Source organism: Dendrobates tinctorius, unplaced genomic scaffold (assembly GCF_039654945.1).
Source record: "Dendrobates tinctorius isolate UK_male_01 unplaced genomic scaffold, ASM3965494v1 ptg000397l, whole genome shotgun sequence".
Taxonomy (NCBI): domain Eukaryota; kingdom Metazoa; phylum Chordata; class Amphibia; order Anura; family Dendrobatidae; genus Dendrobates; species Dendrobates tinctorius.
The window spans coordinates 1436316-1463869 of record NW_027362063.1 but is presented as its reverse complement, the minus strand read 5'-3'; the positions used below and the strand labels follow the sequence as shown (position 1 = coordinate 1463869).

At 45.9% G+C, this 27554-nt stretch overlaps 1 protein-coding gene across 1 annotated transcript in view; it reads left to right on the top strand.

Annotated features, from left to right (window-relative positions):
* Window positions 1-27554, top strand: part of UPB1 (beta-ureidopropionase 1) — an 86669-nt gene that overhangs the window by 35577 nt on the left and 23538 nt on the right. The window contains exons 6-8 of the mRNA XM_073563761.1: window positions 24505-24674; window positions 26182-26263; window positions 26366-26408. Of these exons, the coding sequence (XP_073419862.1) occupies window positions 24505-24674; window positions 26182-26263; window positions 26366-26408 (295 nt within the window). The remainder of the gene's footprint in view (window positions 1-24504; window positions 24675-26181; window positions 26264-26365; window positions 26409-27554) is intronic.

Here is a 27554-nt window from a genome sequence, read left to right as displayed (position 1 = left end):
AGATGCATTCAGATGCAAGAACTCTGGCGCATAACTCTTTTCCTGACCCCTCTGCCGCTGCCGCCCAGTACCCGCAGGTGTACTAGAGGTGGCAGGGGCAGAAGGGTGGGGTAAAGGGAAAGCGATCTCCTCACCAGCAGCTTCATGTAATGTAGGCGGCCACGATGCTCCTGTGCTGGTGGATGGGACAGATGGGTCGAATGTGTGGGAAGGCTGGGAAGGTGCAGATGTACCGGGGCGGTCGAAGTGTCCCTCGGTGCTGGTCTCCTCAGGGATCGCCTCAGAAGGGTCCAATCGTGCAGGCTCCCGAGTGCTGCTCACCGTGCTGTGGAATAAAGAGAAAAAAAAACAATTAAAATACTGACATGGTATGGCCCTGGCTGAAAAAAAAAAGTTACATCTAACATTTTTTTTCACATGTGGTGTGTAATATTTACCTTCTAGTGACCATTGTTTCCCGGAGGAACGACAGGGCTTGTGCGTACTTGTACTTGCTCCTGCGTCCTCCAGATCCACTCGGGGCCCGCATCTCTTTATTGAACTCCTTCTTGAAACGATCCCTCACAGACCGCCACCGATTCACAATTCTGTTCCCTGAAACGAGAAAGGAGTGGTTAGTATACAACATCAGTGTTTCACAAACTCCAGTCCTCATGGTCCCCAGGGGTCATGTTTTCAGGATTTCCATAGTAAATAGAAATCCTGAACACATGATCCGTGGGGACCACGAGGACTGGAGTTCGGGAAACACTGGTTTACATCAAGCAACCGGTACTGTATATACTTACGCTCTTTAATCTGGGCCCGAACATCGAGGTCCTCCCAGCGGCCCACAAGGAGCGAACAGATTTCCTCCCAGAGTCGTGGGGTAACGATAAGGTCAGCGTGGCGGCGGTCAGCCATATTCCAGAGCGGCTCCCTTTCTCTGACGAGATCGATGAGGTGGTCCACATCGAGTCCTCCATCCTCACCGTCAGAGTCGGGAGCACGCTGTGAAGGCTGTTAAAGAAAAAGACAAAAATAACATAATTAGCCTCCACAAAAGAAATGAAATAAAAAGTGCAAAAAAAAAAGCAAAAATATTTATACTTACACGCTGGTGACCGCCGCGTTGCTGTCGCCGACGACCCTGGGAGGCACTGCGAGGACCTCTTGGCCGAGCACCAGATTGGGAAAACTAGAGAAGAAAACAAAAAATGTTATGTCTTTGGATGTAGGCATTTGTTTGCTGTGTGTGGTCTGCAGAACATTGTTTTCTATGTGTTGTGTGTAGTGTGATGTTGTGTTTCTGCGTTTGATGCAAAAAACTTACCAATTGTGAGCCCACTCCAGATGTCTGTCCACCCCTTCCTTCTTCTTCTGGGAGCTCCTCTTCATCTTGTGAATCCTGTTTTGAAATAAAAGGCAATGAATAGACATATATTACAGAGATGATGGATTTTGGAAATAAAAACTTACCGTCAAACGCTGACGATGCGAGGGAGGGCTCCCAGAAGATGATGTGCTGTCTTCCTGGTGGCCACACTCCATGCCTGTGGGTGGTGTTCCACCTGCTGCCATTGCTGCTGCTGCTGCTGCATCTATTGGGCGGCTGTTGAATAAAGAGAAACAAAGGGCCAATGAATATCTTGATATTCAATAGCCCTAGTTTGGAGGAATGGGGGATTTGATAATTACCGTCTCTCATCTGCTGCTGGCCTCCCCTCCTCAGCATGTTCCATTTGCTGCTCCATTTGGGGTGGTGGTGGTGCTGATGGTGCTGCAGTGGTCTCCTGCCTTCTCCTGCTGCGCTTGGTTGCTTGCTTGGGTGGCATGTTGGGTGTGGCTGTGGGTCCCACTGTCTTGCTTTTATATATGTCTTGTGGGCAGAGCTACTGAGCATGCTCAGACCAAAAAAACCGGATCCGGCCACCGGATCAGGCGCATTGCGGCGCTCATAGGCTTTCATTGTGTGGAAAAGACGGACGCGCCGGATCCGGCGTGTCCGGCTTTTTCGCCGGAGACAAAAAACGTTACAGTAGCCGTTTTTTCCAGACGCCGGATCGCGACACATTGCCGGATCCGGCAAAAACCAGATGAAACGCATGGCCATCCGGCGCGATCCGGCGCAAATGCAAGTCAATGGGGGGGAAACCGGATCTGGCATTGCATTTCGCCGGATCTGGTTTCTGTCAAAAGCGCCGGATCGCGCCTGACGGCGAAAACCTGATGTGTGAAAGAGGCCTTAGGCTATGTGCACACGTTGTGGATTTGTTGCGGATCCACTGCGTTTTATCTGCGCTGAATTGCACCAAATCCGCAAAGTGCTCAAGCAATGTTAATCAATGGGAATTCAGAATTAGTGTGCACATGCTGCGGAAAATTCCGTCCTGATGCGCAGCGTTTTATTTTCCGCAGCATGTCAATTTGTTTTGCGGATCTGCAGCGTTTCTGCACCCATTGACTTACACTGAGTCAGTCAAATCCGCAGCCAAACCGCAGCTGTAAAAAGGTTTGCGGATTTGCATGCCACAAACGCCTCAGAAAGGAAATGATGTCAGAAGGAATATGTGTGTGGACGGAGAATATGTGTGAGCGGAGAATATGTGCGTGTCTGTCTGCGGATGTCTGCGTCTGTCTACAGGTGTCTGTATGTGTACCCAGACGTCGTCTGATGGGACTACTACTCCCATCCGGCTATGTCTGCTGTCACATATAACAGTTATAGCATGAGTTGATGATGGGACAGTAGTCCCATCATCCAGCGACTGTGTTCAATTGTAAAAAAAAATAAACATTTACATACAATATACATGCTCACCAAATACCTAATCCCCGACACCCGCGTCTCCTGAAGCAAAAATAAAATAATAAACCAACCAATAGTTCCTCAACTATCTCACGTATAGAACAGTCGCATCGGGAGATGTAACTGCTCTACCCGACCTCCGGTGATACACTGACAGGAGTACTCCCTCCCTTAGTGTATCACTGCACTGCCGTGAGGGTTCACTGGAGTACATCAGCTGATCAGCTCCGGTACTCACTTGCGGCACCGCTGTGTGAAAAAATTCTCACGCAGCAGTGCCATGAGAGCACAAACTCCTGTGAACTCTCAGTGATACACTGACAGGAGGCAATCCCTCCCGCAGTGTATCACCGGAGGCCGGGTAGAGCAGTAACATCTCCTGATGTGACTGTTCTACATGTGAGATCGTCCTGGGACATTCGGTACATGGACTACGTGAGATAGGGAGTATTATATGTTGGTTTATTATTTTATTTTTGTTGCAGGAAACGAGGGCGTCGAGGATTAGGTGTTCAGTAAGAATGGTAAATTAATATTCACAACAAAGGAGTCTGTGTCATTTTTTCAAATAAAGGACTTTATTTTGGCTGTGTGTTTATTTACCTGTAGGGATTCTACTCACTTAGGTGTGACGGGAGACAACCAGGAGGCACGTTCCTTTTAAAAGTTCACAGGGTTTATTGCTTCATAACCCATAAAGCAGCACATAACACAAGGAATAGCCTTTAGCTCAGGCAAAAGCAAGTATAAGTGTCCATGATTTCAGGCTCAGCCCTGGAGCCTCAGCAAAACACAGGAGGCTTATCCCTCCTCACATACAGCCAATATACATAGGCCTCCCCGGGTCAACAGCCTCAGCACGTGGTCTTCAGGAAGGTAGCACACCTTCTTCCACCTAGGCCTGCTGGGACCTTCCACATGGCTCAATCAGATCCATGCGCTCTCTCTCATGTGACCTACTCTGGTTACCTTATATGGTCCGTAGCCATGCCCCTTGGGTCACATGGCTATGACCTCATCACAGGTCCTTCAAGCATTCATACACATATACTTTATTATGACACTCTTAAACACAACCCTGGGTGGATTTGTAGATAGCTCTCGCTGACACAGTGTAACAACAGCTCAGCAGTGCCTCTGCTGATCAGCACATAAGCAAGTCTTCATCTCAAGGCTACCTACCTTTAGATACATAACGATCCTTCAGCATCCTATACCCATTACCACAATGGATATGACTGTAGTCCCGTCCTGGGACACCCACACAGCGCCCCCTAGCGGACATAGTGGTCACTGCACCACATACCATTCAACTATAGGATTACATAGTAACATAGTTTTGAAGGCTGAAGGAAGACCTTATGTTCATCTAGTTCGGCCTATTTTTAGTGCAACTGTTCTGCATTGTTGATCCTGGGGAAGGCAAAAAACCCACAGAGTAGAAGCCAATTTTCTCCATAGGGAAAAAAATTCCTTCCCCTAAGCTGGGTCAACCATCTACCTATAATATTATGTTAATTAGTAGTAATTAGTAATGGATGGGTGTCTAATAGATGCCTCTCCATTACTAATCCGAAACTTGATGTCACCGGACATTACAAAGGTGACATCAACCCCACAAATGTTACCCCACTTTCCACTGCAACAGGGTGGGAAGAGTGAGGCTAAGTGTCAGAATTGGTAGTCATGGTGGTTTCCGAAAGGAGCCACTCCTTGGCTGGGTCCTTCCCTGGAGGAAGATCTGGCTAGTCCCGTGTTTAAAACTCTTAAATGAGGCTCCACGGACTTTATTTGCATATTCGTATTTCCCAGGGAGCAATGCACCTAGGATTTCACTGATTGAGCGCCTTTGCCGCTTGCCGCAGTGTTTTCTTTGACTGGTCTCCCTGAGGTCAGTGATTGTTTTGTGATGTAAGTGTCAGAGTTGGCACATCTATAAGATGCGCCATTTCTGGGGTGGCTGAGAGCTGATGTTTTTAGCCTGGGGGGTGCCAATATCTATAGCCCCTTCCCAGGCTATTAATATCAGCCCGCAGCTGTCTGCCTGGCCTTTGCTGGTTCGAGTTTTATAAAGGGACCCCATATTAATTTTTTTCTGGGGTTCCCCTGTAAACTAGCCAGTAAAGGCTAAGCAAACTAAGGTGCGCTGATATTAATAGCCTGGGAACCTTTATGGCTATTGGTTCCTTCCTAGAATATTAACATCAACCCTCAGCCGTCGGCTTTCCCTCTGCTGGTTATGAAAATGATGCCAGAGCTCACACAATTTTTTTTTTTTTTTTTTTTAAAATGAACAGATATTGTATTTCACCCAGATTTCATGTGTGTGTGTGTGTGTGTGCCTTTTATTTAACTCTTTATGTACCATTTTATTAATGAGAGTATCTGACTGACACCTGTTCAATACTAAAAAATCCTTATATTTAACTAGGATCCCTTCACATAATACAAGTACCAAAAAGAGCAAAATGAAGGACAAAGATCAAATATTTTGTAAAAATATAAAATACAAATTTTATTATCACATTAAAAGCTACATACAACAGCACAATGAAATAGAATACCAAATGGTGAGGATCAATTATTCAAGAAGCACACAGGAGGTATAACCCACAATGGATTGATATATGCAAAGGTATGTGTCAATTAATCAAATGCATAAATACCTAAGCTGCCTTAATAAGCATATGAAGGGATAAATAGCACTAATAAAGCGTCACCCATCTAGATAAACAGATGACTATGGCGTTAGACATCAATAAACAGTAGCCTCAATATCCCTTAAACAATCCTGCACCCAAAACTGCTGAAACAGTGTATCAATGGTATTTACCTGCAGTCATGATGCTAGTGGGAGTAGCCACCTGTGATATAGCACCTCGACGCGCGTTTCACCGCCACACACGCGGTTTCGTCAGGAGGTAGGATAGCGCGACATCTGCGATCTTATATAGTGGTCACATAATTAGACATCTGCAGCAGCGCGCGGCCGCCATGATGCGACGTCACAGAGGGGACGGCGCTCAATGCGCGCGTCATCCAGTCACTTGACCTGCCATGCTACAATAGCAGAGCACCTAGATGGGTGACTCTTTATTAGTGCTATTTATCCCTTCATATGCTTATTAAGGCAGCTTAGGTATTTATGCATTTGATTAATTGACACATACTGTACCTTTGCATATATCAATCCATTGTGGGCTATACCTCCTGTGTGCTTCTTGAATAATTGGTCCCCACCATTTGGTGGTATTCATTGTGCTGTTGTATGTAGTGTGAGAATCATGTGGGAATAGTGGATGAGGGCAGGTATATCTCGCCCAGATTCCTTTCCTATGTGGCCTAGTCTGGTCAGTATCGCACCTGCTTGCTAATGAATAATGGGAGGTGGATATAAAAGGATGCCAGGTGGTTGTGTGAGTCTCTCAGCCTGGGAACACAGAGAGCCTGTCTGTGTGAGAGACACACGTGAGTGAAAGCAGTGCCCACTGCAACTGTGGTTTGGCTGGACGGGAGAAGCCCGCCAGTTGGTAGTTAGGTTGTCCATTGTTTAGTTAGTGCCGGACAGGCAAGGATTTGTTTTATGTTTTATTTCCTTTTTTGCATTGCTTTCACCTTTAATAAACCTGACCCAGTGTCAGTTATACCCGAATCCCAGCTCTGCGCCTGAGTTTCCCGCTGAACGCACGTGACCTTTGACCCCAGCAAAGGCGATCCCGGAGTGTTTTATCACATTGTGGTGGAGAACGCGGGCATCACGTTGCAAGCATGAGCATGGAGGACATGGTGAAAGCACTGGTACAATCCACCGCCGTCCAGCAAGAAGCTAATCGGGTGATGATGGCCCAGCTGAAGGAGTTGGTGGACATGACAGTTACCGATCGTTCGCTTCTCCAGCAGGTGGCGCAGCGCTTGGCAAGCTTACCTGAGCTTAATCTGGAAGCCGAGTCGAGAGTGATTCACGTGAGTCGGTACTGGCAGAAGATGACGACCGAAGATGACGTCGAGGCATACCTGACCATGTTTGAACGGACGGCGGTGCGAGAAAAATGGCCGAAGGCACGATGGGCCAGCCTGATTGCCCCGTTTCTTTCCGGTGAGGCCCAAAAGGCATATTATGACTTAGAGCCTGAAGCCGCGCAGGACTTTGACAAACTGAAAGCCGAGATCTTGGCCAGGCTGGGAGTGACGACCGCTGTCCGTGCACAGAGAGTGCATCAATGGACTTATCAGCCGGATAAACCACCGCAGTCACAGATGTTCGACCTGATCCATGTGACGAAGAAGTGGCTACAACCCGAGGTGTTGACAGCGCCAGAGATAATCCAGAGAGTCGTCATGGACAAGTACCTGAGAGCTCTACCGCCAGCCCTGAGGAAGTGGGTAAGCCATGGAAATCCTACGACGGCAGATCAACTTAGATCTGGTTGAACATTACTCCGTGGCGGAAGGACTCCGAGACGACGCTACCCCACCTCGTTCTTCATCATCTCCACGTGGAACCGGTAAGATTGTTCCAGGGAGTAGGGGAGATGGAAAAATCCCTAAGACAGTGGGGGAGGAAAACGGGACTGCCCGCACTGCGAGGCCGAGAGTAACGAACTATGGTCTAAGCAAAGGGCCCGTTAGGTGTTTCCGCTGCCAAGAGATGGGACATATTGCTGCGAACTGTCCGGTCACTACTGAACCCATGCAGTGCGATGTCACAGACTCTAAAAACCGCATGTCTATGGTTGCACGGGTAGTGAGTGTGAATGCCGGTCAAAAGGATGTGGAAAAACACTTGTGTGATTTAACTGTTGATGGCAAAAATGTGGTGGCATTGTTAGACTCGGCAAGTGTGGTGACGCTGGTGAAGGCCAGTTTGGTGTCAGCCCCGACTGGACCATCAGACAAATTTTCTGTAACGTGTGTGCATGGAGACACCTGTTCGTACCTCACCACGATCATATGCATTACTACTTCCTATGGGTCTGTGCAACATAAAGTGGGACTCGTCCCGGCGTTATTGCATGATGTTATCCTGGGCCGGGATTTTCCCCACTTCTGGCAATTCTGGGAGAATCAGTTGATGCCCTTGGGTAAAAGTGTACATGATTCTTCTCCCAGGGCGCGTGTGGGTCCTGAACCCCTGGAAAAGGTCTCCCCGGAAGACTCGGGGGAAGAGTCTGCGGGAAATGACCTGCAGTTCCCGTTTTCAGTCATGGCGGGTGATACGGAGGAGACCGGGGAAGAGGAGGAGGCCGACAGCCGTCCACCTCCCTGTTTGCCAGATTTAGAAGTTCAGAAAGATGACTTCCAAAGCGAGCAAATAAAGGATCCTACCCTTTCTAAGGCTAGGACAAATGTAAAAGTGATAAATGGGGTACCCGTAGAACCTGGCTCTAGGCTGGCATATCCTTACATGGTTCTGGAGAATGATTTACTCTATCAGATAGAGAAAAAGGGGGAAGATAAGGTGCAACTATTAGTCATGCCAAAACCCTACCGACAGCAGGTGCTGGACCTGGCCCACGGACATGTGATGGGAGGTCACCTGGGAATCCAGAAAACCACCGAAAGGATATTACACTGTTTTGTTTGGCCAGGCATGCATCACGATATTCGTGTATATTGTGAGTCTTGTCCTGACTGCCAAGCCTCTGCACCTAAGCCCCGGTTCTGTAGCCCTTTGGTACCCCTACCTATTATTGAAGTCCCGTTTGAGAGGATTGGGATGGATTTAGTTGGGCCCCTTCCACGGTCTGCACGTGGACACCAACATATCCTGGTCATCTTGGATTATGCCACTCGTTACCCGGAGGCCATCCCTTTGCGTAACACGGCCACCAAGACGATTGCCAAGGAACTGGTGCATGTGTTTAGTCGGGTCGGTATACCAAAACAGATACTCACCGACCAGGGGACCCCCTTTATGTCCAGGGTAATGAAGGAGCTCTGCCGATTGTTACAAATCGAACCATTACGCACATCCGTGTATCACCCTCAAACAGACGGGTTGGTCGAACGGTTCAATGAAACTCTGAAGCAGATGCTGAGAAAGGTGATAGACAAGGATGGGAAGAACTGGGACTATTTACTTCCGTATTTGCTTTTTGCCATCAGGGAAGTACCCCAGTCTTCCACGGGATTCTCGCCTTTCGAGTTATTGTACGCCCGACGTCCTCGCGGACTGTTAGACGTTGCAAAAGAAACCTGGGAGGGTCAGGTCACTCCGTTTAAAACGGTGATAGATCACGTCACACAAATGCAGGACCGTATTGCGGCTGTTATGCCTATCGTCAAAGAACACATGATGCAGGCTCAAGGAGCCCAAAAAAGAATCTATGATAGGGGCGCCAAGATCCGTACGTTTGCACCCGGAGATAGGGTGTTGATCCTGGTCCCCATGGTGGACAGTAAGTTCCTGGCAAAGTGGCAGGGCCCCTTTGAGATTAAGGAAAGAGTTGGTGAAGTAAACTACAAAGTATACCAGGCAGGTAAACGAAAACCTGAACAGATTTATCATGTAAATCTGATAAAACCCTGGGAAGATCGGTCTGCCTTGTCAGCGGAGCTGGCCCGGCCCGTCTGCTCGCATACCGTACCGGAGGTACGGGTTGCAGAGACTCTCTCGGAGCGGCAAAAAACTGAGGTCAGGCAGTTTCTACTTCACAACCAAAAGTTTTTCTCAGAAAAACCCGGGCAGACTACGCTAATGAAACATGACATCGTAACGGAACCTGGTGTCACTGTTCACGTGAAACCCTACAGAATTCCGGAAGCGCGTCGTGAAGGCAATGTTAGAGTTAGGTGTCATTGAGGAATCGCACAGTGCTTGGTGCAGCCCGATTGTGTTAATCCCTAAACCGGACGGCACAATCCGGTTCTGCAATGACTTCAGGAAACTGAATGCGGTCTCAAAATTTGATGCCTATCCTATGCCCCGGGTCGACGAGTTAATAGATCGGTTAGGAAAAGCCCGGTATATTACGACCCTAGACCTAACAAAGGGGTATTGGCAGATCCCTTTGGCGGAGGCTGCCAGAGAAAAGACGGCATTTGCTACGCCGGAAGGTCTATTTCAGTATGTGTATATGCCGTTTGGACTGCACGGAGCACCAGCGACCTTCCAGAGACTGATGGATCGAGTCCTGAGGCCGCATAGGCAGTACGCTTTGGCCTATTTGGATGACATTGTCATTTACAGCTTGGACTGGGAGACTCATCTCCAGAAAGTACAAGCTGTGATTGACGACCTGTGGGAGGCAGGTCTAACCGCGAACCCCAAGAAATGTCATATCGGGCTAGAAGAAGCCCGGTATTTGGGGTATGTAATTGGGAGGGGTGTTGTTAAACCCCAGGTTGATAAGATTCAGGCGGTTCAGGACTGGCCACAACCTGTCAACAAGAAGCAGGTGCAAGTCTTCCTGGGGATCGCCGGTTCATACCCAATTTTGCAGCCATCGCTACCCCCCTGACGGATCTTACCAAAGGGAAAGACTCTGTCATGATTAAATGGCGTTTAGCGGCTGAAGAAGCCTTCCATAGCCTAAAACGGGCACTTTGCTCTCAGCCCGTACTGGTGACTCCGGACTTCCGCAGCGAGTTTGTGGTACAAACGGATGCCTCTGATACCGGTATCGGGGCCGTACTCTCACAAGTGAGGGACGGAGTGGAACACCCAGTCCTCTATCTCAGCAGGAAGCTGAATAAACACGAGCAAAGGTATGCAGTCATAGAAAAAGAGTGCCTCGCCATTAAATGGGCTCTAGAGGCCCTCAAATATTACCTGGTGGGCCGAAAGTTCAGGCTGATCACTAACCATGCCCCTCTCAAGTGGATGCACTTGAACAAGGAACGGAATAGCCGGGTGACCCGGTGGTTCCTTGCCCTGCAGGCCTACACTTTTACGGTGGAGCACCGCCCAGGGGTACAGATGGGGAATGCAGATGCCCTGTCCCGAGTGCACTGTTTGGCGGGTGTCATTGCTCGACCGGAGTGGTCTGAGCAGAGGGGGGGATATATGAGAATCATGTGGGAATAGTGGATGAGGGCAGGTATATCTCGCCCAGATTCCTTTCCTATGTGGCCTAGTCTGGTCAGTATCGCACCTGCTTGCTAATGAATAATGGGAGGTGGATATAGAAGGATGCCAGGTGGTTGTGTGAGTCTCTCAGCCTGGGAACACAGAGAGCCTGTCTGTGTGAGAGACACACGTGAGTGAAAGCAGTGCCCACTGCAACTGTGGTTTGGCTGGACGGGAGAAGCCCGCCAGTTGGTAGTTAGGTTGTCCATTGTTTAGTTAGTGCCGGACAGGCAAGGATTTGTTTTATGTTTTATTTCCTTTTTGCATTGCTTTCACCTTTAATAAACCTGACCCAGTGTCAGTTATACCCGAATCCCAGCTCTGCGCCTGAGTTTCCCGCTGAACGCACGTGACCTTTGACCCCAGCAAAGGCGATCCCGGAGTGTTTTATCACAGTAGCTTTTAATGTGATTATAATAAAATTTGTATTTTATATTCTTTCAAAATATTTGATCTTTGTCCTTCATTTTGCTCTTTTTGGTAATTATATTTGAACATAGTATGTAATGATATTATGGTCTTCAATGAAGAATGAAAAAGAAGAGGTTGACAAGGAAATGACATCACACTTTTTTTAAAAAATATATTTTTATTTAGCTTACAAATCCGCATGGAAAACCGCATGGAAATCCGCATAAAAACCATGTGGATTTTCAACTGCGTTTTCTGCCAAGAGAGGCAGAATCTACGCAGAATTTTACAAAAGCAAATCCGTGCACATACTTTTACAGTCCGAATTCAGCTTACCGGGGGGGATCGGCAGCGCTGGTGGAGCGTGGTCACAAGGGGTGTTCAGTGGTCCGGCGATATGACTCCCATCCCAGGCAGGTGCGGTGGCTTCTGGGAAATCTCATCCCAGGCTGGTGCGGCAGGTGCAGAGGTGGTGTGTGGCAGGTTTGGCGGTGGTGCTCTGTGATGCGGGGGGGCTCTGCCGGCATTTTGTGAAAGCCCGGTGGTTCCCACACATCCATTGCTGTGATGCAGTGGCCTCCGGGAAAATGGCCGCCGGGGGGGGCGGCGCATGCTCAGATTGAGATCTCGGGACGAAATCTCGTTGCCGAGATCTCCATCTGAGCATGCGCCACCCCCGGCGGTCAATTTCCTGGAGGCCACCGCATTGCCGCAATGGATGTGTGGGGACCCCCCGGCTTTCACAAAATGCCGGCAGAGCCCCCCCGCATCACAGAGCACCACCGCCAAACCTGCCACACTAGCCGCACCAGCCTGGGAAGGGAGTGTGATCATCGCCCTGCAGCGTCGGACCGGGACCACCGCAGAATCGCCCGACTCCTGCTACTGTATTTGTAAGTATATTCCAAATATAAGACACACCCCCATTTTCCCCAAAAAATTTTTGGGAAAAAAGTGTGTCTTATAGTCCGAAAAATACGGTCCTTTATAACACCAGCTTGAAAAATGATTTTAAAATCCAAAATGTTGGCCTACTGAATTGTATGTTCAGTAAATGCACTTAATACTTGGTTGGGGCTCCTTTTGCATCAATTACTGCATCAATGCAGCGTGGCATGGGTGTGATTAGCCTTTGGTACTGCTGGGGTGTTATGGAAGCCCAGGTTGCTTTGTTAGCAGCCTTCAACTCGACTGCATTGTTGGGTCTGGTGTCTCATCTTCCTCTTGACAATATCCCATAGATTCTCTATGGGGTTTAGGTCAGGCGAGTTTGCTGGCCAATCAAGCACAGTGATACTGTTGTTTTTAAACCAGGTATTGGCACTTTTGACAGTGTGGACAGGTGCCAAGTCCTGCTGGAGAATGAAATTTCCATCAACAAAAAGCTTGTCAGCAGAGGAAAGCATGAAGAGATCTAAAATTTCCTGGTAGATGGCTGCGTTTACTTTTGTCTTGATAAAACACAATGGACCTACACCAGCAGATGACATGGCTCCTCAAACCATCACTGATTGTGAAAACTTCACACTAGACCTCAAGCAGGATTGTGTGCCTCTGCACTATTCCTCCAGATTCTGGGACCTTGATTTCCAAATGAAATGCAAAATTTACTTTCATCTGAAAACAACACCTTGGACCACTGAGCAACAGTCCAGGTCTTTTTCTCCTTGGCCCAGGTAAGACACTTCTGGCGTTGTCTATTGGTCATGAGTGGCTTGACACAAGGAATGCGACACTTGTAGCCCATGTCCTGGATATGTCTGTGGTGGCTCCACACAATGACTTAAGCAGCAGTCAACACCTTGTGAATCAGCCCCAAATTTTTGAATGACCTTTTCTTACCAATCCTATCAAGGCTGTGGGTATCCCAGTTGCTTGGGCACCTTTTTCTACCACACTTTTACCTTCCACTCAACTTTCCATTAATATGCTTGGATCCAGCACTCTGAACAGCCAGCTTCCTTAGCAATGACCTTTTGTGGCTTACCCTCTGTCATGATGACCCGTCCTGTGTGACGCGAACCGCAGGCTGGTAACTAAAACAGCAGGACACGGGGAAACAGTTACAACGGTGGGCCCTGCGATAGGGAAAGGGGACGTGGAGACCTCCTGCACTCCCCTGAGTCAGTGTCCCTAACGCTCCTAACGTTCCCTAGGCTGGTTCCGCACCGGGCGCCAATCAGGAACCTGTCTCCCTAGCACACCCTACACCTATCCCTTGCTAGGGAGCTGGGTGGCGCAGGCACTGGCCCCACCGCTGCACTAATACACACTAAGGAAAAACACAAACAGGGAAACACCACTTAGCTTTACTCTGTTGCACTTGCTCCTGGCAACAAAGTCCACCACCAGAATGCAGCTCTCCTCCTGAATCGCTGCCACCAAGCTCTGTCAGAGCTACAAGGAAATCCCCTATGACTCCTTCTACACCAGAGCTAAGACAGTGCTGCAAGGAACGCTCTCCAGCTCCTTCCTCCACCAAGGATGGTTGAAATGAACACTATCACCAACACTGATTGCAACACCTGTGACTCTTTTATAGCAGAGCCAGCAATCACACATGCGTCATAATCATGTGCACTTAACTAAAGAAACCAGAGTGCAATGACGCTCACCACCACCGGGGGCAAACTTAGAACAAAAGACACCACAGTGCAGTAATCCTAATAGCCACCGGGGGCAAAAACCAAACTTAAGCACAACTTAAGAAAAAAAAAATGTTACCTGTGCTTTTTATCAGTCCTGATCCTGCATGGATCATGACACCCTCCTTGTGGTGGAGTGTGTCAATGACTGCCTTCTGGACATCTCTCAAGTTAGCAGTCTTCTCCATGATTGTGGAGCCTACTGAAACAGACTAAGGGACCTTTTTAAATGCTTAGGAAGCCTTTGCAGGTGTTTTTGTTAATTATTCTAATTTACTGAGATAATGACTTTTGGGTTTTCATTGGCTGTAAGGCTAGTTTCACACTTGCGCCTTTTTGCGCAGCGTATCGAGCGCACATGAAACATGTCAAAAGCGCATGCAAAGTAAACGCTTGTAAATGCTGCGTTCTTTTGTAGCAGTATTGTGCGCATAACGGCAAAAAATCGCAGCGTTTTTATGCGTTTGTAAGCGTTTTTCATGCGTTTGCACTTTTTATGCGCAATAAACAGGAGAAAAAATCCTTGAAAAATTCTTGCAACACACTCCACCAATGGGACACCAGTGGGCGTGTCTTATGGAAATTCTTTATATAGCCCGTTTACAGCTGAATTATTCACATTTGCTTGCATTTGTCTTGAGAAACATGGATCTGCGCTGGAAGAGTTTTGACTTTGACTTGGATCTGGACATGAGGATGGCTCAGGCTTATGCAGTTGCTTGCCATGAACAGAGGGAGAGAGAGAGGCAGCGAAGACGGCAGCGGCGCGTTTGTGGATACATCCCATTATTGAACTCCGGGAGAGCCGTGGAGCGTACCACACCCTCTACAGCGAGCTACAGGCAAACCCGGAGAAATTTACGGATTATACCCGGATGACCCAAGAAACCTTTAACTATTTGCTTGGTCAGGTAAAAGAAGTCATCCGGAGACAGGACAAGCAGCTCCGGCGTGCGATTACTCCTGAGGAACGGCTCCTGGTCACATTAAGGTACGTTGTTTTGCTAAACCAATGCCTGCAGACTTTTCTTGGTTGTGACAAGTACTCTAACAAATCTGGCAGAATTATAGTTCTGCCATGTAGTTAACTAAAGGCTGCGGTAATTTTTTGATGGCATGTATTGAACCAAAGGCTGCAGATATATAATTGTTTTTTTTTGTTTTTTTAATTTAACGTGTGTAAAAAAATCCGTATACACAAATATTAATTTTTGGGGGTTTTTTTGTGTCACAGATTCCTGGCTACTGGAGAGACCCTCTCATCACTGCACTTCCAGTACCGGATTGGAATCTCCACGTTGTCTGGAATTGTAGCGGACACCTGCCGGGCTTTGTGGAACGTTCTTTGTCCCGAATTCATGCCACTGCCAACAGCAGAAAAGTGGTTGGAAATTGCCGAAAGATTCTGGACTGTCTGCAATTTCCCTAACTGTTTGGGAGCGGTTGATGGGAAACACATCCAGATTATCAAGCCCAAAAGAACAGGCTCTGAGTACTACAACTACAAAAAGTACTTTTCTACTGTACTGATGGCCATTGCGGATGCAGACTGTCACTTTATTGCAGTGGACATTGGGGCATTTGGCCGTGGGAATGAGTCCCAGGCTTTTAAGAACTCGGACATGGGCAGGAGGTTGTATGGCAACAACTTCAATTTCCCCATGCCACGGCCTCTTCCCAACACCGAAGGTCCGCCTCAGCCCTTTGTAATGGTTGGTGATGAAGCATTCCAGATGTGCCAAAACCTGCTCAAACCCTACTCCAGCCGTGACTTGGACCTCAACAAAAGAATTTTTAATTACAGGCTCACCAGGGCCAGGAGAACATTAGAGTGTGCCTTTGGTATACTTGTATCTAGATGGCGCATTCTTGGCACAGCTATTAATCTGAAACTGGAAACAGTGGATGAGGTGGTCAAGGCCTGTGTTGTTCTACATAATTTTGTAATTTCTCGAGAGCACCCGAACTTAGATCTTGATGATGTTGCTCCTAATCCATTGCCTGAATTTACACAGCAGCCTCTCAGGTCATCCGTTGAAGTTGGCCAAATGAGGGACCAATTTGCGGCCTACTTCAACTCAGATGTAGGACGGGTGGAATGGCAAGAGCAAATGGTGTAAAAAAAATTTCTTGTTGGTACGTTAATAAAAAAAACGTTTTTGATACATGTTGTTGGTATGTTAATAAAAAAAAATGTTTTGATACCTGTAATGAGTGCATTCTCTGTTTTTACACTCCCAAAACCATTAGCAAGTATCCAGGTGTATCAGTGAATTTATGATACTGTGTTTTGTGCATCCTGAATTCACTAATACTCCTGAGTAGGTAACTATACATACACACACAAGTTGTATTACCTTTATAATCTCTACAGTGTGTGTTCAATTAACAGCAACAGTGGAGATAATGCAACTGTGTCACATGGGGTGATTTTACAAAAATATAACACCACTATGGCTTTCATTTAGAAAGCACACTGGTAAAATACCCAGGCCTTGTATCATGCTGAATACTTATCAAATGGGCATTACAATACAGATTAAACTGCAGCATCACTACACTCTTCTGCAAAATATATGGAGAGTTAAAAGCAACGCTGCAGGTTCAAACTCTATTCACCTGCCCAGGTGTCATAGTGATGCAAGGTCAGGGTATTTGTCAACTAGATAGAACATTTATTTTCACCATCATTAATCTGTTTCTTCAACAAACACGTAATAGAGTATGTGGTAAATTACAAGGTATATCTATAGTTCCTTGCCTTTTCTCTAATAGTTAAATGAGGACGGTACAAAAAAGGCAAGTTAACCATAGGTATGCCTTGCACTCAACACCATCCTCTATGGCAGGGTTTCCAAAATGTAGTCCTAAATGTCAACCAACAGATCATGTTTAAAGGGTTTTTTTTTTTTTTTTCGCTCAAATGGAATTACTTTAAACATGATTTGTTTGTTGTCTTTGAAGACTGTTGTTGGGGAACCCTGCTTAAGTCAGTGTGTGCAATACACCAGATATCTCCATTACTGATGTATCTTGTATCAGTCTTGGAGATATGTGTTGTCAACGAAACCAATCTACATTACTTGTCTTTTCCACAGCAGTCTCTACATTCTTGTAATATTGCACAGACTGGATCCAGCAGGGTTCCACTACTCCAGTCCTCTAGGTCCACCATAAGATCATGTTGTAATGAAATCCATAGCTCCGTTGATAACTGCTTCACAAGAGCCATAAAAAAAAGAGGATTCCATACAACATGATCTGTTGGACTTGAGGACTGGAGTTGTGGAACCCTGCTGTATCCAGTCTGTGCAATATTACAAGAATGTAGAGACTGCTGAGATATCTGGTGGCAAAAACGTTAAGTGTACGGCTCAGTGTGTGTAGTCGGCGATTGACACAGTAACCAATCCATATATTTTGAAAGCACAATTGCACATTTATTTTTTAAAAAAAAATAAAATAAAAATTTTTTTATTAGGAATGACGTTTGGGGGAAGATTGGGATACTTTGGGTGTGTGGAGACGAGGAACGACTGGAGGTTGAGGAAGGGGTTCTAGGAGAAGGGGCGACGAAAGTACTGGGGGAAGGGAGCTCTGGAATGGACATGAAGGCAGGTTGAGACACATTAGGAGAGGGTGGATGGACGAACAAAGATTTTTTTTTTTTTTTTTTTCCTTTTCTTTGCCGCTGGTGTATCCTACCCAGACCGACGTGCACCCTGTGACCGCCTTACATTGCTCGACCGCTTGGTGATGGTGGACTGTGGCGTTGCCCTGAAAAATAGCGAATGGGGATCACCCCTTTGCTGCTCGGCGGTGGCGGTGCTGCTAGAAGTGGCAGTGGCGGTGCTCCTAGAAGGGGACAAAGTTGGGTCGGTGCTCAAAGAAGTTGTCGTGTCGGTGCTCCTAGAAGGAGGCTGCCTGTCTGGGATCTCAGCCGAAGTTCTTGGGGGACTCCGAGGGGGAGAATTTGTGGCGCTGCTCCTTTGACGAGGAGTGCTGGCGGTGCTCCTTTGACAAGGAGTGCTGGCGGTGCTCCTTTGACGAGGAGTGCTGGCGGTGCTCCTTTGACGAGGAGTGCTGGCGGTGCTCCTTTGACGAGGAGTGCTGGCGGTGCTCCTTTGACGAGGAGTGCTGGCGGTGCTCCTTTGATGAGGAGTGCTGGCGGTGCTCCTTTGATGAGGAGTGCTGGCGGTGCTCCTTTGATGAGGAGTGCTGGCGGTGCTCCTTTGATGAGGAGTGCTGGCGGTGCTCCTTTGATGAGGAGTGCTGGCGGTGCTCCTTTCATGTTGACTGGTGGTGTCGGTGGCCCAAGCAGGTTCTGTGGTGGTTTGGCTCCAAGCTGGTGGTGCTGTGACGGTGATGGTGCTCCATACAGGAGCAGCGCTGGACATAATGATGGTGGCGGAGGAGTGTCCAGCAGCACTCAGACTTGGGGTAGTGCAGTGGTGTCCGGCTTCGCTGGGAATGCAGGTGGCCGTGCAGTGGTATGCAGCAGAAGTTGGTAGGGATGTGTAGCGAGTCAGCGGTGGAACTGTTGGAAATGACACCACTGACTGCTGAACATACCGATTCTGCTGCATAGCCTGCAAGTAAGCAGTGTTGCAGGCCTGTAACACACTCAGCTGTTGCTCAGGACTAAGGTGTTCCGCCATGCCCTGTTCAATTTTACTGAAAAAATGGTGCGCTGGTCTGTTGAGGTCGGCCTCCAGACGGTCAAGGCGCTGGTCAACAGAGTGGAATCGGTGTTCCATGTGGTTAAAACCACGTTCCATCAGGGAAAAAACGCTTTCCATGCTGGCGGACAGCGCCTTGAGGCTTCCCGTAAAGGCCTCGCTCAAGAGCATGAACTCGGGCATGACAGGCCTGTCCGAGGCCCTCTGCCGCTGGCGGGTAGTGCCCGCATAACCAGTGACAGAGACCTGGGACAGGGGAACACCTGATGGACCAGCTTCCTGGTCACCAGCTGCCTGTGTTGCTGACCTGCAAGATGCTTCCTGGCTGTCGGACGGGTCCGAGGTCGATCGATGAAGAACCGCTCCCGAGACAGGTTGCAGGGTGCTGCTCTAAGTGCTGTGGAAAGAAAGGGAAAACATTAGTATCATGCATTTACAAGAAGCATCACCTGTGGAATTGAAAAGCACATAGTAATAACAAACCAAAAAAAAAACAAAAAAACTTACGCTCTGCTGGCAAGGACCGGTCCCAGGGAAAGTCAACTCTCGATAATAGCGGTACTTTCTTCTGCGCCTTGCCGCTGAACCACTCCGAACCTGTCCCTCAGCACGAACATCAGTGTTGAAGCGGTCCTTCATCGAGCGCCAACGTGTGCGGATTTTGTTCACTGTTGGGGAAAAAAAAAACGTTAGACAATGCACTAAAGGCAACTTAATTATCAGCACACACACCTGACACAACTTTGCAAACAGTCAATGCTGCAGCAGAAATAAATTATGGACACAATGCAGTCACTGTTGTTCCTGAGGACACTGTTATGTTTCCTGCTAGAATATATGTAGCAGCCAAAACAACAATATCATCCGGAGCAAGAGTGAAAACAGGATCAAGACAGCAGTTGAAAAAGCAATCACTGTTTTTCCGCAAGGCATTGGTGTGTTTGATGCAAGCATATATCTTGCAAAAAACACAACAGCACCATCAGGACCAGAAATCAATCATTGTTTTCCACAGGCATTGTTGTGTTTAATGAAAGACTATATCTTGCAAAAAACAACAGCACCATCAGGACCAGAAATCAATGCAGCAGTTAAATACAAAAATCAATCACTGTTTTCCACCAGGCATTGTTGTGTTTAATGCAAGAATATATCTTGCAAAAAACACAACAGCACCATCAGGACCAGAAATCAATGCAGCAGTTGAATACAAAAATCAATCACTGTTTTCCACAAGGCATTGTTGTGCTTAATGCAAGAATATATCTTGCAAGAAAACACAACAGCACCATCAGGACCAGAAATCAATGCAGCAGTTGAAGACAAAAAACAATCACTGTTTTCCACAAGGCATTGTTGTGTTTAATGCAAGAATATATCTTGAAAAAAACACAACAGCACCATCAGGACCAGAAATCAATGCAGCTTAAAGACAACAGTTAAATACAAAAATCAATCACTGTTTTCCACAAGGCATTGGTGTGTTTGATGCAAGAATATATCTTGCCACAAACGCATCAGCACCATCTGGACCAAAAATCAATGCAGTATCACAGAGCATCTTTATACTTACTGAACGCCCTTTTTGAACTCGGAGAGGCGCTGTCCCAGCCATCCATTATTCACCTCATTCCAGAGCTGCAGGGTCACCACTGTGTCTTTGTACTGCTGGTCACGGCTGTCCCACAACGGGATACGCTCCTAAACAAGGCGGATCAGGTGCTCGTTGTCTATGTATACTACTTCGTCATCCCGTTGTGGAACCTATAAAAAAAAAATATTATAATGTTTGGAATTTTGGAGAATTAAAAAGATACAAAAAGAAACAGAGAAGAAGAAAGATAAAAGATGAAAATAAAGACAGAAAAAAACCCCCCACTTTATACACATTGCGTCTGCTCGCCACGACTTGACTACGCTGCTCCCGCTCAGAATCCTCCCGCTCAGACCGCTCCCGCTCAGACTGCTCCCGCACTTCATCTTCACTGCCCGTGTCCGATGTCTGTAAAGAAAAAACAAAATTAAAACACATTTCTAGAGGCAGCTATACTTACCCAAAGGCAGCAATATCCTCACCTCACAATCAGCTTGGGCCAGTTCTTGCCGAGATGGCGAATACAGTGATTCAGAAGAAGACATGCTGAAATGTAAACAAAAAATACATTAGTACATTATAAAATTGTACAGGACACACAGACATGATGTTGAAGAATACTCACATTTTGGCTTCTGAAGGTTGAATCCACAGGTGGAAGCCTCTTGTAGGTTCTTGTCTGGTCTCTGCAAGGCTGTCTGTAGAGTAATTGTCTGACCCTGAAGACACCTTTTATCCACACTCCTCCCAAACAATGTTGCTTGTTTAGGGGGAGGTTAAGACTAGTGTCTAGACATTGCTTACTCAAATCGCGTGCGCGCACAAGGTGCTGACGTGCGCGCAGCCAAGTGCACGTCAGCGACCACATAGACTGTAATGCTATTTTTGGGCGCACAACGTGTGCGCGCGATTTTTTTAACGATGTAGGCGGAACAAAAAATGCAACATGTAGCGTACGGCGCGTCTGGGCGCACACCTGTAAAATGCGCAGCGCACACTAAACGCTGATGAGCGCGTACAATCGCAAGACCCTGCGATTGCCATGTTAAAGATAGGGGAAAATTGCGCGTGCGCCCGATAAAACGCTAGTGTGAAACCAGCCTAAGCCATAATCATCAACATTAACAGAAATAAGCACTTGAAATAGATCACTCTGTTTGTAATGACTCTATATAATATATGAGTTTCACTTTTTGCCGTGAAGGACAAAAAAATAACTTTTTGATGATATTCTAATTTTGTGAGAAGCACCTGTATGTTTGCTGTCCATGTTAAAATCGGATAATACTCATGCAGGACAAGCACCAAAGTGATTGAATATGGCTGTTTTAGAGTTCAGTTTTTTACATGGACAAATAAATTGCAGCATGCACTGCTCTCTTGAGTATTTTTGATGAGACTCACCCTCTCAAATCAGTGCGCATAAGAAAAGATCCCATATAGATCATCCAAAATGTATCCAATTTTTAGGGATACCTTGCCATTATTAACTTTGTACACAGTATTTTGTCTTGTACATTTTTAAATGGAATCTGTCAGCAGGTTTTTGCTATGTTATCTGAGAGCAGCATGATGTAGGGACAGAGACCCTGATACCAAAGATGTGTCACTTGCTGGGATGCTTGGTGTAGTCATGATAAAATACTTCTTTTCCCTGATGCAGATCCATCAGTTTTCTTAATGCTGAGCTCTGTATAATCTCACTTTCAAGGATAACAGCCAGGGGGCCATTCAAATCCCACTGTTGCCACCAGTTGTCAAGGATAACAGCCAGGGGTGAGGGGGTCATAGAGATTCCACCGCTGCCCCAAGTTTGTCAGGGGACGCAATTCCACTGCCTCCAATCATCAGGGCAATTAATTACGTAGCCACGGCTGCTTCCACTATTAGATCAGTTATTGGGGAAACTCACAGTGAGCGTATGGTATAAACACCTCCGATTCCAATACATGGAATTTATATATACCCTAGTACGTTCACAGTCAGCTCCGCAATAACAAAAAAAAAAACACTAGCTGCCACCACCAATTGTTTATACAGGCCGATTGGACACCCATTACAGGTAGTGAATGGTTTCATGGGTGCGGTTTTCAGAGCAAGAGGAACAGAGCTATTAAATTTTAGATATTTAATCCAGAAAGGTAGGCAGTGTTTACAAAAAATATACAAAGATGATACAAAATGACAATAGAACAATATGATGTCTACAATTACATGAAATAAAAAGGAATAACAAAAGAAAATTACTAATCCTGATGTCACGGAAATGGCTCAGAGCTTAGCTGAGAGAAGCACGCCAATTGGGAAAATGGGACACTCATGCGAACCTGTGTCTTCCAGAATGAACAAAGGCAGAGACCCAGACTTTCATTTTTATTAGCTCAATGCTACGCCCACATACCTCCCCTTGATGATCTCTTTCGGGGGCTGATTGTGGGGTGTGCTAAGTCGTTAAGAATTCCATGAGATCCTGAACTTACAGGATATATTTGCCCCTGGAGGTCGGTAGATATCATCATGTTTCCTATCGTGATTTTTTCTCTTTATACACGTGAAATATGACATGTATAGCACCATCCATTGGACCAATATTAAGTTGTAGGTGTTTGAATGGCCGTATGGTAATGTGAGTGAATGTGTTCATCTGAATACTGGAGACAGAACAGTTTTTTGATCAGAGGAAGCTCTATGCTTGGGAAAGACACTTCTCTGCCGGATTTGCTGTCTTTGTCTCAAAGTATTTCTCAGCTGTAATTACCTGCAGGGCTGTGGAGTCAGTAAGCCAAACTTCCAACTCTTCAATTTGCCTGCCTCCCGGCTCCACAGGACTACCCCCTACTGAGTATGTACATACAGTGCAGCACAGATTCATCTCAATAAAAAGCCTAGATCCTTAGATCAGGAATAGAACAGACATTTATAGGACATTTCATAACTTTGCCAAATTCTTATGAAAACATTTACAGCACAAACTGCATTGAACTACTATACCCAATTTATTATATATCTTAGAAGTCAGTCCATTTTATACCAACTCCTTCAAAATGGACACCGACTCTGACTCATAAACCCTGATTACCTGATCATTGCAGGAAGTCCATACTTCAATGGAGCTTGAAGTGTTAACTAGGAAGTGAGAGAGGGAGAGCTATCATTTGTCTTTCTCTTCCCAGGTACAAATAATTCCATATGTTCAATGTGAGGGTGATATGTCCCCTCTCTGGAGATATTTAATAGATTTTAATTATTCCCTAATACCCGCACACCACTGATTAGCAGCTTTGAGTTTATAAGCAGCTGCCAATCGGTGGTGGAGGCAGTTTTACACAGAGCAGGAGGACTGTTGATACAACACTGATTTTACTGAAACAACACCAAGCAGCCCAGTAAGTGATAAAACGCAGGAATCGGGGTCCCAGCCGCTCTCAGATAACATAGCAAAAACCTGCTGACAGATTCCCTTTAAATGTTGATGTATAAAAATAGATGCCATACATCATATAGATGACAATATGGATGAAAATCGTCAATTTTTGGGGGGATTAAAATCACATAATTTTTCATACGCTCATCTGAACACGGGTTAGGCTATGTGCACACGTTGCGGATTTTGCTGTGGATCCGCAGCGTTTCTGGCCCTGCGGGTCCGCAGCAGAATCTGCAGCATTGTACAGTACCATTTTACCCTATGTAAAATGGAAACCGCAGTGCACATGCTGCGGAATTGTCCGCGCGGTTTTACTGCGGTTTCCAATCCGCAGAAAGAAATTACATGTCACTTCTTTTCTGCGGATTCCGCTGCGGTTTACAATCTCCTCCATTGTAGAGGTGATAAACCGCAGGGGAAAACCGCAGCCTAATCCGCAGGTAAACCGCAGGTCTTTTGACCTGAAATTTACCTGCGGATTTCTACAAATCTGCAGGGGGAAAATCCGCAGCTCCAAAAAATACGTGTGCACATAGCCTTAAGGCAACATTCACACAATCATGTGTTCCAGTTTGAGACTGGCTTCAGGTCTCCTGACCCACACTCTATAGCAGGGTTCCCCAACTCCGGTCCTCAAGGCCCACCAACAGATCATGTTTTCAGGATTTGCCTTGTATTGTACAAGTGATGCAATTATCACCTGAGCAATACTAAGGAAATCCTGAAAACATGACCTGTTGGAGGGCCTTGAGGATCGGAGTTGGGGAACCCTGGACTATAGCCTCCATGAAGCTTTTAAGTTCGGGTCAGGAGACCCGTGGCCGATTTGTGCCTCACAGTGCAACAATGTAGCCTTAATTGTATTACATGTTGCTAAATCTTTGTATTTTAGTCCACTTATTACATGGAGGGCGACACAGGACACAGAGTATTTCAGACTGCATATGGCAGGATTGCTGTGAACATCTGTTATGGACGACACCACCCACTTAACTGGTTAATGTACAGCCTGAATGGAGCAGAAATTATTTTTAACCCTTCAGCCACTGTTGGAGAGCTTAGGTAATCAATATAGACAACTTATACTAAAATAAAACCATGAGATAAGTACATGTATTTTTAGAGCGTCAGTAGTGTGCACTCTTACAGCTGGATGCAGTTGCAGCCTATTAATTATTTTTATTTTATGGAAGCAAGTCCTCTATGTTTAGATACTCTACTTTGATAAAAAATTAATAAATTGTACAATAAATCATTGCATAGTATCACTAATAGAAAACGACACTATATCCTAAGAACCGCCTAGGACACTGGGGTCATACTTATTTTTTCTACGCATGGTAAAGGGGTTTCTGGTTTCAGAATGCCCCTCTCCCCCAGCTGCAATCTGTTTGGAAAAAAATAAAAATAAAGGTGCTTTATTCACCCTCTCCGGGTCCAATGATGGTCTCTCCACTGCTACTCCTGGTGTCTGATGTCATGTTGACAGGGCTGCAGCGAATCAGTGAACTGAGTGACACTGACCGCCTCGTATCATCAACTCAAGTTGAGCTTAGTTATCGACCGCAGCTCTGGCAAAGTGATGTCAGCGCTGCAGACAGTGACAGCAGTCTATGGGTGCAGCAGCAGTGACTCAGCACTGTTTGTGTGTTTAAATCCACTATTTGTTTATGTTTTTAAATTAAAATACTTTCTGATCCTTTCTTCCCCACTTTCCATCTCCGCTGCAGTCCTCTTCTGGCCCATGTGACCTGAGATGAGTCTAACTGGCTCCCATGGGTTTTACATGTAGAGCGGACGTCACTTTCTCATCATATGTCTACAGCCCAATTTTGAGTCTTATAGATTTACATTGGAAACTGGAAACTGGGGAAAATGGCGATTGGCAAGTATTTTATCATAATTACACAACATTACATAATTAGGAGGAAAAACAACAATGGATTACTGAAAATAGGCTGGACCGCAAAAGTAAAAAGATTAGACTTTAATGGCAGAGTTTGGTCCACAAAATGGATGAGAATAGGACCTGCGGAGTCTCGCGAAGCAGAAAAGTAGGTCCTTTTTTTCATAATTGTGTGTACGGATCAATGACACTCTGTGAGTCAGTGTGCTGTCCAAGAAAAAAAATGGACAGTACAAGGACGCGTACAACGGATGTAGCCTTATCATGAGTGTGGTTTGCCTTATACTAGTTTTAGTTTCTTACATACATATATTATAGCTGTAACTATTATTTTTTTTTTAATAAAAGCAGATTTTTGGTAGTAAATAAAATGTTTATAGACAATAAGTTCCTCACACTTTGCCATATTCAGGTTTTTTTTTTTTAGAACTATACGATTAATGTGACCGAGCTGTAGTGAATTGCAACAGAAAGCACTCCACTACGAAAAGCATATAGCTGCGGTGGGTAAACGGCACCTTTTCTAGCAAGCTGATCAGCATTTGTGCCAGGAGTTGGGATTAACAACTCATCTGTTATCAATAGCCTATTCTACAGATAGGCAATCAGGTATGTAGGGCTGGAAAACCCCTTTAATATAATATGGCCCTGATTTATTTCCAGCGAGTCTCTGTGGCCCATCGAGGCAAGAAATGCAGCCATTGCCAATCATTGCTTCACCTGTGCCGTTAACCGTGTGGGATCTGTGAGTATAAATATGTGCTCGTCCTCCTGAACCTCCACGTGTTCATTTTTGTTTAAAAGTGACTATAACCTAAGTTTTTTTTTCTGGACATTTTTTTTTAAGGAACACTTTGAAAACGAGTTTACATCAGGAGATGGCAAGAAAGGTGACAACATAATAAGACTGCTGCTTATTAATAAATGTGAACTCAGAAGCATTCATAATCTCCATATTTTAAATAAAACATGCTTCATACAAAATAATACAAAATACAACATCCCCACGTTAAGGATTTTAGAGGTGGTTGGGGCTTGTATCAGATTTGATAATTAAATTTGTGACCCTTACCAAAAAACTACTCTTCTACTTCATTTTGACTATAGGTATAGTGCACAGGTTAATGAACTAGGATATAGATACACTGTATATTGATAAAAGTAAGTTTTCTCTATCGGATTAAAATATATACTAGCTGTAGAGCCCGGCGTTGCCCGGGCCTAGTAACTAACTGTGGTTAGTTACAACAAAATCCAGTGCCCATATACCCATCATACATATCCTCCATCCCATAGTCCTGTACCCATATAATCACACATCCTCTATCCCATAGTGCCGTGCCCATATACCCATCACACATCCTCTATCCCATAGTTTTGTGCCCATATACCCATCATATCCTCCATCCCATAGTCCCATGCCCATATACTGATCATAAATCCTTCATGCCATAGTCCCGAGCCAGGTGGCGCTGAGCATGGAGTTCCTGGAGATGTGCTGTTATGTAACCTGGCAGTGCGGCTCTGTGTGTGGCCGCTGATTATGCGAATTTCTATGCCGGTAACAACAGAGCCTGGCAGTAATAGAGGAGGGGGTGATTAATTTCTGTCATGTGCTCTCTGCTCCTTTCTGGGGGACAGACAATGGCTGGAGCTTATGTTCCCAGGGGATGCTAGATTTCTCCCACCCGGTCAGTGTCTGCTGAGGTGTTGTGGAGTGGGAAAACTGTTGCTCATAGCAAACAATCACAGCTCAGCTTTCATCTTTTAAACAGCTCTGGTGAAATGGAAGATGCTTAGTGACTGGTTGCTATGGGCAACACAGGCAGTGTAACCTGTTGTCCTCAAGAAGATGTGCCCATGAAATATATATATATATAGTAAGATATTTATCATGCGGGGCTTTGCATGTGGTGTGAGTGTGGCTATGTGGAGTGGGCGGGGCTTGACACTCACACATATACATATAATCAGATAGATATATTTATATAATTTTAATCAGTGTGACATTTACTATGACAACCATATTAATAGAC